This window comes from Hippocampus guttulatus, chromosome 17 (genome assembly GCF_054856545.1).
Source record: "Hippocampus guttulatus isolate MCC_2025c chromosome 17, RoL_Hgut_1.0, whole genome shotgun sequence".
Lineage (NCBI taxonomy): Eukaryota > Metazoa > Chordata > Actinopteri > Syngnathiformes > Syngnathidae > Hippocampus > Hippocampus guttulatus.
Window position 1 is genome coordinate 6,971,444 of NC_141277.1, and position 19,089 is coordinate 6,990,532.

General features: G+C 42.6%; 3 protein-coding genes across 4 annotated transcripts; all 3 read left to right on the top strand.

Moving 5' to 3' along the window:
• Positions 1-219: 219 nt before the first annotated feature.
• LOC147191819 (bone morphogenetic protein 7-like) lies at positions 220-4,230 on the top strand. Its single transcript, XM_086134524.1, has 5 exons — positions 220-347; positions 460-593; positions 669-746; positions 1,519-1,637; positions 2,620-4,230. Exons 1-5 carry the CDS (start codon positions 235-237, stop codon positions 2,761-2,763), a joined length of 588 nt encoding a protein of 195 aa, XP_085990650.1. The 5' UTR covers positions 220-234; the 3' UTR covers positions 2,764-4,230.
• A 106-nt stretch (positions 4,231-4,336) lies between these two features.
• LOC147191820 (uncharacterized) lies at positions 4,337-6,701 on the top strand. Its single transcript, XM_086134523.1, has 2 exons — positions 4,337-4,727; positions 5,730-6,701. The coding sequence occupies exons 1-2, from the start codon at positions 4,505-4,507 to the stop codon at positions 6,059-6,061; spliced, it is 555 nt and encodes a 184-aa protein (XP_085990649.1). The 5' UTR covers positions 4,337-4,504; the 3' UTR covers positions 6,062-6,701.
• A 148-nt stretch (positions 6,702-6,849) lies between these two features.
• On the top strand, positions 6,850-19,089 carry LOC147191821 (ER degradation-enhancing alpha-mannosidase-like protein 3). Of its 2 annotated transcripts, XM_086134521.1 has the most exons (20): positions 6,850-8,300; positions 8,374-8,419; positions 9,705-9,805; positions 10,171-10,210; positions 10,309-10,421; positions 10,622-10,775; positions 11,068-11,202; positions 11,449-11,554; positions 11,990-12,087; positions 12,190-12,315; positions 12,395-12,478; positions 13,020-13,103; positions 13,412-13,536; positions 14,243-14,408; positions 14,818-14,975; positions 15,071-15,182; positions 15,277-15,450; positions 15,902-16,067; positions 16,153-16,344; positions 17,206-19,089. In XM_086134521.1, the coding sequence occupies exons 1-20, from the start codon at positions 8,203-8,205 to the stop codon at positions 17,349-17,351; spliced, it is 2,424 nt and encodes an 807-aa protein (XP_085990647.1). In that variant the 5' UTR covers positions 6,850-8,202; the 3' UTR covers positions 17,352-19,089. The 2 variants fall into 2 exon arrangements, with proteins under 2 accessions (XP_085990647.1, XP_085990648.1); XM_086134522.1 differs by lacking the exons at positions 6,850-8,300; positions 8,374-8,419 and adding an exon at positions 8,457-9,288.

The following is a 19,089-nucleotide window of genomic DNA, read 5'->3' on the forward strand; positions in this document are numbered from 1 at the left end:
CTCCATGTTCTCTTTCACACAGACCAAGGGACAGGAAAAACAATGTAAAGCATCTCAAGGCCAAGCAGGGCTACAGGAAGATAAAAAGCCAGTTTTCCCAGGCCCCGACAACCAACACCTTGAGCCGCATCCGCCCGTCTGCTCACTCCTACCGCCACCCGCCATTGCAAGAAGCCACCGCCGCCACTTTTGTCGATTTTGCTCGCCGCCGTCCGTCCATCCGAAGACCTGAAGATGTCCTTTGCCGTCGTCAGTGTGATGGCACTGATGTGCTCCTCCGTGGTGATTGCGTTTGTCCTGCACCCTTCCAAGCAAGATGATGTGATGCCAGAAGACTCCAACAGCAGGTGGGTGACACTCAATTTGGACATTCTCAATGTACGAGTATTGGTGGGTTGAATGATGTTCCCCCTGAAATTGCCCCATACATACGATTTTTAAATGACTGTTTGAGTGCAGATGCCATAGTGACTCCCTGCAGTCCATCCGCAAGGAGCTCCTGGCTGCCCTCAACCTGCAGACTGAGCCGCGGCTGCCAGAGGGCGCCAGGGAACAGTGGAGAGGAAGTGCTGAGCGGCTCAAGGCTGTGACAGGTAAAACTGGAGTGCTTGTGTTGACAACCTGAATCCTAGGAACTTTGATGCCCAGTTTCTTCCCAATTTCCTTAGTTTCTTCCAGCTCCTCCTCTGATGATGGCCGGGACACCTCAGGATGCTGTGCCGAGACCTCAGAGGTTTCCATGACTGGTACACACTCTCATACGAATGGATTATTTCCAGTTGATCATGATTTAGTTTTTTTCAAACAGGGTTTTCCCCTAATATAAACATTGTGCAGTATAAAGACATATTGATTCTAATCGAGAAAGTCAATATCTACAGCTACAAGAAATAATATGTGAACCCTTTGGAATTTCCTGTATTTCTGCATGAATTGGTCATAAAATGTGTTCCGATCTTCATCTAAGTCACAACAATAGACAAACACCGTCTGCTGGAACTAATGCCACACAAACTATATGTTCTCATGTGGACAGATGGCTTTAGTTTCTTCTGAAAAATGTCAAGGTAAACTTGGGAATTCATTTTTACTTTACTTTTTACAATCCCTCCAGGCCATTAGTTAGCAAAGCAGTCCTAAACCATCAGACCGCTTCCACCATACTTCACAGTTGGGATGAGGTTTTGATGTTGGTGTGCTGCCCTTTTTTTCTCCACACACTGATACTCTTAAGATTCTTCTTCACCTCTCTCAACATTCTGCGCTGTGCTCTTGCAGTCATCTTTACAGGACGGCCACTTCTAGTTGGAGTCGCAACAGTGCTGAACTTTTTCAATTTAGAGACAATTTGTCTCACCGTGAACTGATGGACATCAAGTCTTTTAGAGACACTTTTTTAACCCTTCCCAGCCTTATGCATGTCAGCAATCCCTAATTGTAGGTCTTCTGAGAGCTCTTTTGTGCGAGGCATGAGGTTAAACTGGTTCATTGTGTTCATGTGTCCATGTTTTTTTCCAGAGCTGGGCTGGAACAATTGGATGATCTATCCCGAACGTGTGACCTTGGTGCACTGCATGCACTGCGGTCACAGCGCGTCGTGCAGGCCCCAGCCCAACGCCCCCCAACGTGACTTGCAGGTGTGTTTGCCATAGATGAGATTGACTTACCGCCTCCTGACTGTCTCTTTTTTTTTTTTTTTTAACTCCCACAACCACCACCCTCCGAGTGTTTTGAAAGCTCAGGCAGCTAACAATAGATAAGCCGGAGTTTTGCCAGCACAAATGTTCGAGCGCTGCAAGTCTCAGCGCTTCCCAACCTCAAATGAATGCAGTCTGGCACCACATGTGACTTGCCAAAGACAGCCCTGTTAGGATTCTTTTACCTTGATCCACCAAACCCCCATATTGTTTTAAATTGACTTGATCCAGTATCAACCTAGTATGTTCATAATGTATCAACCTAAATTTAAAAAAAACACATTGATGTTGGGTCAACTTAATTTTTCAAAAATCCAGTTAACACTGCAAAATGTCCAGATTAATATACCGGTAACTATATTTTTCAAATGTATACTTATCAATTAGCTTTTTTCAATCAGGCTGACGCAAAATACTAAATTGACCTAATGAAACTGTTTTTAAAATACTAACACAGATGAATAACATTTTTTTTACTTAGCTGATCTAATATTAGCATAAAATTTCCTGTGATAATCACGACAACTTTTTTTGGGGGGCGGTGAATATTCCATTTCAAAGTCACATTATTCTTTTCTTTAAATTAAATGTATAGCACATTCTTTTTACATAATGGTATTTTCCAAGACACTCATTATTTTTTGGATAGTTTTTGAAGCGGTATTTTTGCACTGTATAACTGGATTTTTTTTTCTTAATTTCAACTGTGCATCTTGTACGAATGCTGATAGTTGAAATAATGTAACCCTTTTAGTTTTTTAATTGAGTTGTGTTGGCCAGATTAATGGTGGAAGAACAGGAGTGTGTAGAGTTTTTACACCCTCTGTCTCACAATAGCCTTGATGGATTTTTGTGATTCTCCATGTGGTAGTTGGAACATTCCAGTCTTTATAACACTCCTGTCGTGTTCATCTTGCTGCAGGTCCAGGCACCGTGTTGCCAGCCCACCACTCAGAAAGCGGTGCCTGTCATGTACATGGACGAGTGGAACACTGTGGTCATCACTTCTATGCACCTGACCCGCCGCTGCGGCTGCCAGGCCACCCTGCAACCCCCCCAGGAGTAACCGTGTGTCACCTGTGGCGCATCACAGTTCCTCCACTCTCAAATTCTATAATAACTTCATGTACTGCCGTAGTATTCCACTGTAAAAAAAAAAATCATTGAAATACATTCCAGCATTTCGTAAATAACCTCACAAAACTGACCTCGGAAAACCTTCCTCAAAAGTCTCCATTCCTGTTTCTACAAGCAACATAACAACAGATGGTCAAGTACCAATATTATTTTGGCATTCTGGGGAAAAAAAAAAATTGCTCTCCTAGAAATGACCACATAAAGTCATGCACTTGACACACTAGGGATTTATTGCCTCACATTTTATCCTCGGTCAAATCTCGTCGGTGTCGGGGCAGCGGTTTGAACTCAAGCCGCTCACCGGTACTGCGTGTTCCCTCCAAAAATGTGCAAACATCCCAGAGCCAAAGACTGTGCTTGTCTCTGTTCAAAAATATCTCCTCTTATATTTGATCAAGTGAAAATCTCACAATTTACATACAGAAGCAAATTAGTTGTTTTTCGGTGCAAACCTGCAAGGGAGCTGGCTGTATTATTTTTTAATTTTTTGTTTTTTGTACATCACCACTGTCCAATGAAAAGCACGGATATCCTTCTTTTGTCCTTTTTTTCAAAGTATTTATCCAAAATGCGATAAAAAGTAATTAACTTCGATAATACCTCTTTTTAATTTGATTTGCAATAATATAGCCGATAATTTATGACTTGAAAAAATAAATAAAAGTTCAGGAGTTCAATTTGGAAGACCCAATTCTAAACGCTTTTATTCTGTAAATGATATGACCATGTTAAAAAATGTGGACGATAATGAAGGCCTTCATGTATTGAAATTGATCTTTTTTAAGATCACTTTGATCAAATTTGAGATTTCTCCTTCACTAAATATTTTTTTAAATTGCAATAATATTCTTGACATTCACAGATTTATTTTTTCGTGTGAGCGCCATATATTTATACCAATGAAAGCCTCTTAGATATCTTTTTCTTTTCTTTTTTTTTTAAACAAAACTAACACTGCTCATGTGCGACGAGGTGAATTGAATTTGTCTCTGTGGTGAAAAAACAAAAGCCAAATTGGAGATGCATGCTTCTTGATGGACAGTGACCATATAACCGCTAATTGTTTCTTGTTCTCTAAATACTGAGTGCCGAGCTACATTTTTTTTGGTCATTGGTTCTAGTTCTCGTCTCACTTTTTTTTCTTTTTTTTTACAGGGTTACCTCACATGATAACTTTTCTGACCCATTGCAGTGTTCTTATCTACGCACGTTTATATATTCATAGCACCTCAACTTAACCTTCACGTATGCTGAATAGACATCACTCGCCGAGTTCATGATTCCCTGCTGCCATTTGTAATTTAATAAAGGCTATCGAAATCAGCTTCTCACACCCTGTTTGTGCAGGCTTGGTGGATTATTTATAGAACTTTGTGCCAGGCTTTCTGGATTTCACGCCTGCCAAACACTTGGATGAAGGAATCTCACGGGGGGAAGGATAATAGCCAAGGAATGAATGTTGGCGCCATACTCCAGGAAGCCAGTTGCTCCCCACATGTTCCGTATTTCAGGATCTTCAGCGTCTTTGCCATCTGCGTGTTTCAGTTGTCAACTCTTCCCTGTCCACACGGCGCTCCTCCTAAGCCAGATATTGATCCTGCATTGAAGCAACGAACCCTGCGAGAGGACAGCTTGACCTGGCCGGGAGTTGTCTGATAGCGGACGGAATAATGACGGGATATTTGGCGGCGTGGGTGTCTTTCTGGGTGCTCTCCTCGTTTCTTCGGGCCTCACGCGCGAGCGAGTGCTCAGGCAAGGAAACGCTGCTGCGGCCGCTCCCCAGCGTCTTGCCACAGCTGACAGACTGCTTGATGGAGTGCACTGAGATGACGTACGCCAGGAAAGCGCAGCTGCTGGACAAGCGCAGTGTGCGGATACAAGACTCCACTGAAGGTAAGCGGCCTGTCGGGCATTTTGGCGGGGATAGAGTTTAGAGATAGGCTGGACGGTTTTGAGGATTGGGATTGCTGTGAGCGTTGGGTCCTGAGCTCAGGTTTGGGATAAAGGTTAAAGGGTCAGACTGAAATGGGATGTATTGGGTATCGAGATAATAATAAAGATTCAATACTAGGGGTTAGAGACTTAAGTTTAGGTGTCGGGTAGGCTTAGGACAGCGTTGAGCTTCACTTTAAAGGTCCAAAGTAGTATTTGGGTAAATTCGGGAGGTAGGTTTAGTTAGAGTGAAGGATTATGTTTGGGTTCAGGGTGGGTTTAGAGGGTTGCAGTAGCAGTCAGGGGAACGACTCCAGAATTAGACTTTGGTTAACTTTTTAGATGAGGGTTGTACATTTATGAATGATAGTGGTTAAGTCTGAAGTTATGGGAAGGTCAAGGGGTGCGGTAGACATGATATCCATGCAGCAGGTAACCCTCAATGACTGCAAAAACGTTTTATAAAGAGTTTATCAGTGAGCCGCATCTAATTGTTTTTGTCATGCTAATAAATAAAATGACACGACTAAGCAATGAGCTTTTTTTTCGTTAGTGTTCTTTTTTTGTTGTTGGAAAGATTGCTGTGGTGCAAATTTGGAAATGGCAAAATATAAAGTTTAAAGGTCAGCATTGTAGTGAATGACCAAACCGTAGCATTCGTGGAGACAAGCCAGCTGGTACAATGACAACTAGTATCGATTTTTTTATTTATTTAATTGAGCAACTTTGTTATCTCTGAAGTAACTGGTATTCCTTTTACATTAATCGGTACGCAAGAAGCAGCTTTCAGTTTCAAAAATGTTGGTGACCCTTGGAACAAACATTTGTACTAGGATTTTAAAGGAGGTCCATTGTAAGGTTTCAGTTTCGAGGTGTGCTTTTAGCGGGACGTCCGGAGTTCGGGTTAGGGGGCTAGCAGCATTTTCTTATTCGGAGGTCTTTATCAATCATCCCTCTTCCCAGGAGACCTCGGGGAATACTGCTGGTCCACCCAAATCAAGTGCAATGTGGGTGAGCACTTTCAGCACGCCTTTGTGGTGCTGCCCATCCACACGTCGGCCGTTGCGACAGAGCCCGTGGAGGTGAGGTGGGGGGCCAACGCCCTGCACAAGCACACTAGTCCTCTCACCATCCCGGATGCCTGCGGCCTTCGCTACGACGTCAGTGAGCACTTCGGCCCCGGCAGGAGGGTCGACTCGTTCTGTGTGGAGGTGGTCAGCCAGCAGGACGTCCCGGTCCCAAAGTGTCCCCCCTACCTTGTCACGTTCTGGCAAAGAAGTCCGACTCCGATATGAGATACGGGACACTCCCAGTCAGGTTGTATCTAGTCACGCTGCTAATATGCCATAGGTGGGCGATGCTTTTGGTGGCCTTCAGTGGGAATATACTCGAATGAATCCATCTCTTCATTGCGCCACTATCACGTTGCAATTTTAGAAAACACCGGTAATATTCAAAAACACATTTTAACAGCACGCAACTGAGAATTGCTTATTATCTGAAGCAGTTCAGATTCAATTATTTTTGTACATGACAGAAACGGAATACATTTAAATAATATCGATCATACCCACCAGACATGCTGATTAAATGTATTCATGTGCAGATTGCTACAGATATGTATTGCTTGAACTTGGCTGGAACAAATTTTACTTTGACTGACAAATCAGAGAATGGGAAAAAGATGATGTCAACGAGGGCCAGCCCGCTGTCCTTGTTGGGACAAATTTGCAATCGGATTAGTTTAAAACACAGTTTTAAATTAAATGGGCCAGCATGACTGATTCTGAAGGCCCTGGGCAGGTTAGATTTACACTGCAACACAATAGAGGCCGGAAGCTGAGGCTGTTAATAATAATCATTTATTTAGTGTATTTGGGGGGTTAATGTGCTTTTGTTACATTCACTAATTATAATAAAAACCAATGCAAATACCAGGATGTCATACAAATGGTGTATGAGCTTGTGTGTGTCTGGGGATGTTTTCTCTGCATTAATCAAAACTGCCTCATCATAACAAATAGTAACAAATAGTTTAAGCCTACCCTCTTGTGGTTAATTCAGGACAGTGTCTTCATCCAACAACTGCGATCGACTACAACTCGAGCACTTCGCAGGCAAACTCTCACACATCCAGACTAAATGTGCGCATTTCTTTAGTTTCCCCGAAGCACTTCATGCTACATTTTATGTTCAGTTTGAAAAGCGCAAAAAAAAAAGTCATTGATTGATCGAATGATGATTCGAGAGGAAATGTTCATCTTTACTGAATCATCAGTTCCAACACTGGGTTCGATATGACAGTATTTTTGTTGTTTGAATGAAAAGGACAATTTGTTTTGAATATTATATCATCCCATGTGACCAATCTGTGTGTGTGTGTGGGGGGAGGGGGGCAGACTGATTTCCATGAAAACACAAATTGTATGCACACTAATAACAGGAGTCAAAGAAATCAGTAACAATGTAAGGCACAGTGACATTTTATTAAAAGCAGAGATAACTCATTCAGGAATTTCTACGTACAAATACAAAAACATGGTACAAAAAATATTTGAACATTTGGAATCGTTTTGGAAATTCTTATTTTGTCGAAGTAAAATTTACCAGGACAAGCCTGATTTAAAAAAAAGGACAAATTCATATCATTATGTACAAAACCTTTCACACACTTTTCACACATTCATTTTTCCAAAATCCCACACAGGGCGTATTTGAGCCCCGCCTTTTTGTTTTGACAAAATATTCAATGTTACAATTTAATAACATTATAATATAACAATAAATGGGAGCAAACAAAATAAATATATATTCAGAATGTGAGGTCGCCTGGCCGATGGTAATGAGTGTGACGTCAGCAACACTACAATCTGCTAACGGCGTTCCCTCTATAGCAGAGGACTGCCTCCTGGATGCCTTTTGACAGTTCGCAGCTGGACGTCGGGGGACAGTATGGCCGGGGTGTTTCCTGGCGACGTGTCCCCGGCCGTTCGCCTGTAGGACACAGACTTTCTTTTACTGCGAGCCGCGTATTATTTTGACGCTCTACGTCCTCATGCTACGGCTAGCTTTCACGCGAGCATTGCTTACGAACGGAGGATGCTACTTGTTAGCTGGCTACCAAACGACATACGTGGCTTGTGAATGTTAGCCTTTCTGCCAGAATCATTTTTTTTAAATCGACGCTTTCATCATGAATTTATATCCATCCGTGCAGTATATTTCGCTTGTGGTTTTGTGGGCAAATGTGTCGGGTGTCAAGTTAGGTTACATCGCTTCCTTTGTTTATATAGCGGCCATCTGAACAACCCCGTTCAGGTGTTGTGACCGCAACATGACTGGATCCAGCTCACATGTCATTATGGAAATAGGGAGGAGGGAGAAAATCTACATCCACTGATGTAATAGCCGCAGGTGTCCAGCTAAATTAACGAAAATGTGTTGGCTTCAAATATTCTTGATCGTCGGTCTTGTTGACTGGGTAAAATGTCAAGAAATCCAACACATGACAACAGAGGAGAAGAACACAATCAGGTCAGAAACTGTGTGCTGTAACAGCTTGGCGTTACTGTCAAAAGTCTTTTATTGATCTAAATTCTCTTCATAGGGATCGGATTGTTGAGATGTTTGATCATGCTTATGGCAGTTACATGGTAAGTAGAAGTTTCAAGTATGTCCTGTTCTTATAGTATTGCTCTAGATTACAGCATGTTTCACCTGCTGACATGGAACGAAACCAGGGATCAACTGTCAAGTGTTATTATTATTATTTTTATCCATCTTTCTATTTTCTAATCCGCTTATCCTTACAAGTGTTGTGGGCGTGGTGGAGCCTATCCCACCCGTCATCAGGCAGTAGGCGGGGTACACCTTGAACCGGTTGCCAGCCAATGGCAGGGCACACAGAGACGGACGTCCACACTTACACTTTTCCTCCATTCCTACATATGCTGTGTTGTTTGAAGCAGTTATAGATGAAAGAGAAGCGAGTCAAAGTTTCCTTTCAACAGTCGAGGCTCTTTTCAAAGTGCTGTATTAATGTGCCTTGAGTTGATGATCAGAGATGGCTTGATCACAGCAGGCACGACATCACTCACGCTTGCTACAAACAAAGTTTGAAAGTGATCAAGCAACTGTAGCGTCGTTTGATCAGTGATAATAATAATAATAATACTTTTTATTTGTAGGCGCCTTTCTAAGAACTCAAGGACACCTTACAACACGCAGTTAAAAAACACAAATACAATGTTAAAAACCGAATAAGATAAAATAGAGACAATGGATTTATGGTCAGAGTGAATAAGCTTGTCTAAACAGATGTGTTTTAAGGCTGGATTTGAAATGTGTTAATGAGTCTGTGTTACGAAGGTCGGCAGGGAGTGTGTTCCAGAGCCGGGGAGCAGAGCGACTGAAGGCTCTGTTTCCCATGGTGATGAGGCGAGCAGGGGGGGACAGTGAGGAGGAGAGAGGAGGAAGAGCGAAGAGAGCGGACAGGTGTAGGAATATGGATGAGGTCAGACAGGTATGGAGGGGCAAGGTTATGGATGGCTTTGAATGTAAGGAGCAGGATTTTATATTGAATGCGGTGTATAATGGGGAGCCAGTGGAGATGTTGGAGGACAGGTGTAATATGGTTTATGGATGGTGTGAGCGTGATAATGCGAGCGGCTGAATTTTGGACCAGCTGAAGCTTATGGAGGGTTTCAAAGCTGTCAAAGGGAATGGAGAAATTGTAATAAAAGTAGTAATGTTCTTTTTATCAGAGAAAAATCAGTTGCCAGATGATACAACGTGAAAAATTCGCCCGGCTCTTGTAGCAGGCTGCCAACTTAAAGGCGGCATATTTGAACACTGACTGTAGTATCTCTCCACAAATTTGTACATCTCAGGCCATCCTGTATATAAACACAAAGTTCCATATTTTGTTCTGTGATCCAGAAATATGCCTATCCGGCCGATGAGCTGATGCCTCTCAGCTGCAAGGGGCGTGTACGAGGCCAGGAGCCTAACCGAGGTGACATCGACGAGTCCTTGGGGAAGTATGTACATTATATTTCAATGGCTCCAGTGATTTTATAACAAAACAAAAAAAAAGATCGAAGCAAAGTTGAAGTTTCGCAGGGTTCATTTTTCCACAAGGACTAGTGTGCATTAACCGCTATGTGTAGAAATAATGTGTCAGGTCAGGAAAAAAGAGTCTCTGGGTTGCTACTGATTCACTTTCAATTTCTTTATTGAACACACAGTAGGAAACAAACGTGCAATAAGAACATTCATACACAAGCTGGCCACAACTCCCGTCGAGTCACTCAACACACACGTTAACATCGTTGACGCCCATGTCACTCACCAATTCAGGCCCCGCCTTTTTAAAGCCTTCGCCCCCCCATCCCTCTTTTTCCAGATTTTCACTTACACTGATCGACACGCTCGATACCCTGGTGGTGAGTTCTTGCTCTTTTTTTTTTTTGTTCTTATCTCATTAGCCTCCCGAAAATATGTTTAGCTCATGACATCCGCCCCTTTGCGTCTTTGTGCGCAGGTGTTGAACAAGTTGGATGAGTTTGAAGACGGTGTTCGGAAAGCGGTGCGGGATGTACGCTTGGACAGTGACGTGGTGGTATCAGTGTTTGAGACCAACATCAGAGTTTTGGGGTAGCTATGCTAACCTTATACTTGCTGTACCAAAAATAAAAATTAAAAATAAGATTAAGATTAAGATATCCTTTATTTGTCCCACACTGGGGAAATTTACAGTCTACAGCAGCTAAATTGTGGGTAGAAAGAAGAAAGAAGGAAAAAAACCCGCACACACATTAAGTTGCACTTTACCTAACTTCATTCAATTATTCCAGGGGGCTTCTCGGGGCCCACGTGATGGCTGACCTACTCCGTCAGCGTGGAGGGAGGATGCAGTGGTATGAAGATGAGCTCCTCAACATGGCTACGGAGCTTGGCCATAGGTTACTGCCTGCCTTCAACACCTCAAGTGGCCTTCCTTACCCCAAGGTACGACACTTAGAAATCACCCGCTTTGGTTTTAGCTCGCAGAACCTTGCAGCTAAGTCCTTCAAGTGGAATTAGACCCATAGAGAGACCCATTAGATTTTAATGGAACGCAATTATTATTGGTTTTTTTTTTCTTTCGCGACACCTCACGGGTCCCATATGAGGGACGGTGTCGAGTTTTGGTTTCTCCCTTCGTTCAGAATGGCAACATTTCAGCGGGCGCAGCTCTGGTTTATGCTTCAAAATTGAAAATCAAAGTCAGTTGTCATGTTGGCAATTCTTTTATTTCTAGGTGAATTTGCGTTACGGAGTGCAGAACCCGCTTTCGCGCACAGGCGCCGAGTCGGACACGTGCACAGCTTGTGCAGGAACAATGATCCTGGAGTTTGCGGCCCTGAGCAGATTGTCAGGAGACTCTGTCTTCGAGGTACCTCTCCAAAACGCTTCGTGGTTTAGACAAGCAGCATTTTTTTTTTTCTTCTGTACATGTGGGCAAAGAGAGCCACAGGCACCAATGCACTTTTAGCTGTTTGTTGAATGGGAAAAGTAAAACACACAAGACTAGACTGCGCCTTAAAGGCATGCATTCAAGTCACGAATGCTACAGTACGGCCAATCAGATTGCGTTGTCATTACAAAAAAAAAACAAACAAACATCTTAACTGTTTTGTAGGAACATGCCCGGAGAGCTTTGGATGTCCTTTGGGAGAGGCGACAGAAAGGAAGCGACCTGGTGGGGACTGTCATCAACATCCATAACGGCGAATGGGTCAGACGCGGTGAGGAAACGTAAACACGCTTTCACATGTATCATGTTTCCTCAGACACTGTAGGGATCTCAGACACAAGGATGCTATTCACTCACGCATTCTTTTAAGACTGCACTTTCAACTTTAGCTTTACAGATACAATTTCTCATACAGCGCTGTCAGTCTTAAGACCTTTTAAGAACCAAGGTCGCAAATGGATGTTAGCTAATAGCTTACCATGGCTAGTTGAAGTGGTCACTCACCTCATTTTGCCGACTCCCACGTCACTCACCAGACCCAGCCCGACATTTTAAAGGCGCACGCACATGAGGATGGCGATCCCAAGCGAACGATGGATTTGACGGCTTACGCCGTGTCACTTCAGCCAAATCGGCGTTACCTTTCCAAACGGCTCTGTGGCGATCTGATATCAATTATAATTTGCGTGTCCGTGTGTGTTTGCAGACAGCGGCGTCGGTGCTGGCATTGACTCGTACTATGAATACTTAATGAAGGCCTACATTCTTCTGGGAGACGACGTCTTTTTGGAAAGGTTTAACGTTGTAGGTCCTCCGTTGTAATTTGTTGCGCAAGCATCTCTTTACCTGTTGATGGCTTTTCAGTTTTAACGCACAATTTTTTCATGATGTTCATGTCCGGGACAGCACTACAGTGCCATTATGAAGTACATCAGTCAGCCTCCCCTGCTGCTTAACGTGCACATGCACAACCCGACCGTGAGCGCGCGGAGCTGGATGGACTCGCTGCTGGCGTTTTTCCCCGGCTTACAGGTTCGACATTGTCTTTATGGAAGAGTCACTCTTCCCTGCTGTCAAAATTATCAACTGTTGTTCTCATCATTTCACACAGGTCTTGAGAGGAGATCTGAAACCAGCCATTGAAACCCACGAGATGCTGTACCAAGTCACAAAACAGCACAAGTTTCTTCCAGAGGTAAAAAAAAAAAAATCTGTGAGACGGTATGCAAGTGCATCTCTCTAATTAATTATATTCTGAAGGTTTTTTTGTTGTTGTTTATTAAAGAAGTGCCACTTCTGTATTATACACCGTCCAGACCAACATCAAACTAATTTCTTCATTAATTTTCTGGGGTTTTTTTTTAATCATTGTCTTTGTAGTATTGAAGTTTTTTGAGACGGTGAATTTGAGGTTTTCAATAGCTTTAATCATCAAAATGATAAAACATTAAATCAGGAAATAGTTCAGCATTTTAGTGCTTTATACCAGGGTTCACCATTAATAGTGAACCGATGGCCTGGAGCTGTTACGTCGCTGTGTCAGGACACCCGAAGTCGACTTATGCTGGTCCATCCAGCAATTATAATATTTTTATATGTGCCATATTTTTCCCCCCCAATATAATTTAATGCAGCTCGTGGTCCATCTAATTCCATTCTGCAGCATTTTTTCCAAGTCTAATTCAAGGTGATGCAACTGGACCAATGTTAAGTTATTGTCATTCCTTTCTCTGTAGGCTTTTACCACAGAATTCCGAGTTCACTGGGGCCAACACCTCCTGAGACCAGAATTTGCAGAAAGCACCTACTACCTCTACCAGGTGACCAACTTGACTGAAAGTAGACAGGTTGTGCAGTGCAGTGAGTCTCTTCGGTTCAAAGAATCACAAAATTAAGCACAAATACAATTGACAATATTTAAAACGTGAAGTACATCAACGGCAGCAACAAACGGAATGTCCTGTGTTGCTATGCATGCCAAATAGAGCACAGTTCAGTTTCACTTTAACATACAATATAATACATTTTCACTTCACTTCATTTCATTTTTTTTTTTTTTTTACATTGAATGAAACTTGCAAGTACACGTTTGTATTTCCGTTTGATATTCACTGATCTTCTCCTGCAGGCCACCGGCGATCCCTACTACCTCAGAGTGGGCCAGTCCATCGTGGAAAAACTCAACGCTTATGCCAGAGTGCCTTGTGGGTTTGCTGCTGTGCAAGACGTCCGCACGGGCACGCACGAAGACAGGTACTTTCTTTTGCTTCTTAAACATGCGCTGGTCGCCATCCTAAAACCTTCACCTTAAAACATTTTTGATTTTCCTGGCTGTGAATGAGGTGTAAGGGAATGTTTAACCCTGTGTCAGAAAATGACTTGAACTGACGCGTAATGGAGGCAGATTTATGGTCATATGTGCCATCATGCATACGTTTCAGTGGCGAGGTGACCCAAAAAACATGGTCATTTGCTGCCCCCTTATGACCATTTAGTGGTATGACAAGAAGTCGTTTTTCGCCTGACAAATTAGAAGACAGTCAATTGGGTTATCAAAAAAAATGTTACTTCTATCCTGTTACACTGAGCACGCTAGTTTTCTTTTTGTTCCAACCAAAATTGCTTGCTTGATCTTCAGGTTTTGTATTGCCAGAGAGACTTGTGCCCCAGGCGCATGTTTCACCAGTGCAAAATAACCACGAGCAACGTTTGACTCCATTTCACCAATAAACCCGGCAGTCACATGACCACACACAACGTCTCCCTGGCAACCCAGAGAACCAAATTTGTCAAAGTGACTCATTCTTGCTACTCCTCTCAAGTCATTATTTGGAAGACTCCTTTTTACTTTTACTTGAGTAATATTATTCCAAAGTAACGGTACAATTTTTGCGTACTCTACCAACCTTTGCCAGTGAGCGGGCACACACGAATTAAAACATTTCTATTTCGTGCGTAGGATGGACTCATTCTTTCTGGCCGAGATGTTCAAATACTTGTACCTGCTGTTCACGGAGAAGACGCAGCTGCCCATCAGTATTGACGACTACATCTTCACCACGGAGGCCCACCTTCTGCCCGTGTCTCTATCCACCACGCAGCCATCTTGTCAAGGCAACAAAACAGTCAGTGGGCTCACACACACACACACGCACACACACACACACACACACACACACACACACACACACACAGTATAAAAAGTGCTACCTTGACCTATAAGCAACCTGTCATGACGACTCATCTTGAAAAAAGATGAGTCGTCACGAATTATTATTTTTTTGACTAGCTGACCTATTGAAATGAGGGTGTGTTTTTTTTTCTCCAAAATTAAGGTCATAGTGATTTAAAAATTCGCATTGTACTACATTGCGATGCCCATTTGAATTGGATTAATTGTTCAGAGCTAATTTAACCAAACTTACAAGCGCTGTAACGGATCGCTTTAAAATTCGTTTCTATTGTTTGTGTTGGAACTGCAGTGTGTGTTGAAACGTGTTTATTTTATTTTTTGCTGTTTGCACATTGCATTAGGAAACTCATGCTGTGGCCCACAAAGAGGATCTGTTCACGCGCACCTGCCCGAGCACGGATACGTTGTTCCCGAACAACCCTTCATTTGCCAAAAGCATCCGGGACAGCCACAAGTACCTGACGGGTGTGGGACGAGCTTTCCACCCCTCACCTATCAGGTGCAACTTTTCATTTTGAAGTGGAGCCTGTTTTTGCGTTTTAATGTGACCTTTAACATGGTGGTGCATGTTTTTTTTTTTTTTTTTTGGGACAGAGAAATTGAGTTACCTCTTCATGATAGTGGCATCGAACCACTGGAGTTCTTAAAAAGCATGGGCATTTCTCTCACTCCACTAAATGAGTTCAGCACGGGAGACATCAGAAGGGTACTCAACGTGTTACTTTGTTCTGTGAAAACAACACCGAGGACGACTTTACGGGAAAAGCGCAAGCATAAATCGACTTTTCCCATTTGTTTAGGAGCACCAAGGTGCCTGCCGGATGAAACTTGTGGCGGAGGTGAGACAAACGCTGGATGAGGAGGAAGTGGTGCCTCATGCGGTGCAGCTTATCTCCCCTCCCTTTCTGGGGAGGACCGTGCTCATGGCAGGCCCTGCCAAGTTTGGAATGGACCTGACCAAGCGAGAACATGGCGTAAGATTTCCCATGGCGCAATTATAGATGCGTCGCAACACGCTGTTTAAATAGGACATGTTTTAGATTATTTGTACACTCCACACCAGAGGATAATCTTTTAGCGGCACCAGGCCTTCTCCAACTTTGACCAGAGAAGAGGAAAAATGCTCAAATTAGGCCTCATATTGATTTGTGTGTTCCCACTTTAGTATTTAAAGAAATTATTAGGAATAAAATATGCATTTTCATGGTTTTAAAAGAAAAGTCCAGTTTTACAGAAATGCAATGAGAGTCAAAATTGTTAGGCAATGTCATAATTATCTCCTTAAAAGGGTTTAATTTAAAGACAAAGTCTAATTTGCAAGAAAATAGAATTTTAGAATTTCAAAAGAAATATTTGAAGAATTTGAATGTAGTTGTTATTGTTTTTCTTAAATGGTAACACTTTTTACATCCTCCTGCATGGCAGGTGAAGGGGAGCATAGCGAAGGCGTCCCCTTACACAGCCTGCAGGCCACTCGAAAATCCAGCTGAGCTGAAAGGCCACGTCGCCTTGGCGCTACGTGGCGACTGCATGTTCGCGGCAAAAGCACGCTGGCTGCAGGCGGCGGGCGCCATAGGAGTCATCTTCATCGGTGAGCGTCAGCGCCTCGAGTCTCGAATCATTTTCCCTCAAGTCTGGAATGTGAGTGGTAAGCTTTGTCCCGTCGTCTTTCTTAGACCACCAGGAGGGAAGCAATAGCGAGGAAACGCCGCTCTTCCAAATGGTCGGCGACGGCGACTCCACCGACGACATCGCCTTGCCCTTGGTCTTCCTGTTCAGCCGCGAAGGCGCCATCCTCGCCGCCGCCCTGGAGGAACATCGCAACGTAGACGTACTGCTGCTCCCTAAAGAGAGGCAGCTGGGACACGGTGAGGGCAACGGAAAAAAAAAATCTCCCAAAACTAGACCGGCCAGTTTGTCTGTGTCCAACTGCGTGCCGCGCTTGTTAGTGCGACTCGGTTTGCTCCTCTTCAGAGCTCTTCATAATACCAAGAGTGTAAAAATTAATCACTTGAATAATTTGAGTTTGAAAAAACGGTCGCAGCAAAATCTCTGCCTCTAAATTTTGCAGGGATTAAATTTCAATTAAATGTTAATGAACTTTTAATATCGCCTAGCCTGCGCTTGCTTGTTAAAACGTATTGAATTGAATAAACAGCGCTGGTGGTGCGCTTTCAATTGCTTCATTGAATTCCAGTAAGCAAACCCGAGGCACATAACACATGGCCACAACGCATACTAAATCACTCTATATTCAGGCTGACGAACGGGTGAGCAATTTAACAGCCAGCCACCTTTACACTCTCATTATTATTATTATTTTTTAGCAAGGACTTCTATTGTAATAAATCATGCAATAGATTTATAGTACAATAAATAATGTTCATATTATTGCTGATTTTAAAACTGTTTCCAGTGCACTGATGGCGCACGAGGTTCTCTGAATGCTCCTGAAACTGACACCAAAGTGACCCCCCCGGGGGGTTGAATTGCTAAACTCGCTGTTTGGTCAGTTTGATGTTAATTTCAGTTGACAGCAGGGGGCAGTGCTGCATAGAATGTCAGCCTCCTTGGATGGCTGAAAACAGGTGGCTTATTATCGCTTAATTCTTTTTCCCAAAATGCAAGATTAATCTGAACAGCGTGTTTCGGCGAGTGGGGGCATCTAGAAAATATTACAAAGTAAATTTTTGACATCACAAGCCTTTTTGTTGTCTCTCCCTGTCCAGGTAAGACAGACCAACCAGTTCTTAACATTAAACTGAGACTTTCTGAGGAGGAAGAGGTGGAGGAAGAAGAGGAGGAAGAGGAGGAGGAGGAATCGAGTGGGTCCACTGTCAAGGTGCTTCTTGATGAAAGTGAAGATCTCAAATGAAATGAAACCACATGAGCTGCATACATTTGCACCTTTAGCGTGTGGAAATGAGCCTTGCACGTTGTGTGTGTCAAAAAAAAAGAAAAGACACAAAACTGCGACCCGTAGAGCTTCAGAGCCTCTCTGAGAGCAGATGGCCACGCGCTCACAATGACAGTGAAAATGGAGCTTTAATCCCCCGCGTTGCGGTGAGACAAAAAGTAGGTCATTCCGGGCCAAAGATGTTCCCATAGTTTATTATTCTGGGCTGCTGCCGCCTGATTGAACCTCATGCGTGGCTCTTGGTTGCTACCGACGACTGACCCTGGACTTAATACGTTAACCTCACCTTCCGGGAATGGTTCACGTAAGGTAGAAAAAGATGTTTTTAAGCAATGTTTTTAAATCTCGATTTTGCACCTTTTTTTTTCCTCAAGTGTTATAAGGAATTGTAGCTGGGATATATATTTTGTTTCAATAAGTAATTATTTGAGCTTGTAAGCAGCTTCAGGGAATTTGAAGTGTATTTTCTGTAGTTGAGCAAGTGTGTGTGTTGGTCTATTTTCACGACAATACACAAGATTCCTGTCTCAACATCCCGTTACGACAACGTCTCCACGACTTCGTCCTAAGTCACATTCCAGGGAAAGAAGAAGCGCTCTTGCATTTTTCAGGCAGCACACAATTATTTTCCCAGCTAAATGTGCAATCTTTATTTGATGGAGTTGAAATGATTCACGTTACGGTATGGGCTGTTTACCATCAAATTCGTTTTTCATGCAGATGCTACAAAGGAGTGTTAAGGCCAAGCAAACCTTGGGTGGAAAAAGGAAAATAAGACAAAAGTCATCATCATTTCCGATTTTTTAAATGAGAAAATACGAAATGTATTTTCTTGTAATGATATGACTTTATTCTGAAAATGGTAACTTTTTCCCCTCATCACTACTTTATCTTTTGAACGGCACTTCCTTGTAGTACTTTGAATTTATTATTTCTTCAATAACCAATTACAACTACGCGACTGTCATTGCATAAAGTTGACTTGATTCTCGTCAGATTGTGATGATGCTTGCAAAATGATTCCCCTAAACTCCGAAACGACTTTTTTTTTCTTGTAATGTTACAGCTTTACCCTCATAGATCTGCGACGACATTGTTGTTATTCAATGACATTTTTCCTCATACTATTATGCTTCGGGGTGGCCCTCCGAATCCCTATTGAGAAGCAGCATGGTGTTATGCAATGAGTTGATTACGGTTATGTGCGAGCCCATTAAGTTGAAATTTGTCAACATGAAATTAACTTGAACCAATTTATGATTTATCGAGTTCTTCAACATCAATGCATCCTTCTCATCCAAGCATGTTCATTATGTTGCATCGTTTTGGCTTGGGTAGAACATTGAAATGTTTTTTGTTTTTCCCTTTTGTTTGCACAGTGGAACTTTTCCATCATGCTGCTGATTTTTTTTTTCTGTTCAAGGTTTTTATTGTTGTTCACGAATCTTAATGACAAAATGCATCCTTTTTTTTTTTGCATTTATTTATCAAGTAGGAGATTTGGACAACATTTGTACCTCAGGTCTGTGCTCGTTACTGTTCATTCATAGAAGGGACAGGATATGAGTTTCAAATTGTATTTTCCTTTTTTTTTTTTTTTTCTTAACTGGAGTCAGCAGTTTCCCAAACTGTCACATCATCGGTGGTTGAAATGTGCCAAAAAATAAAAATAAAAAGGCTCCTGTCTCAGAGTGAA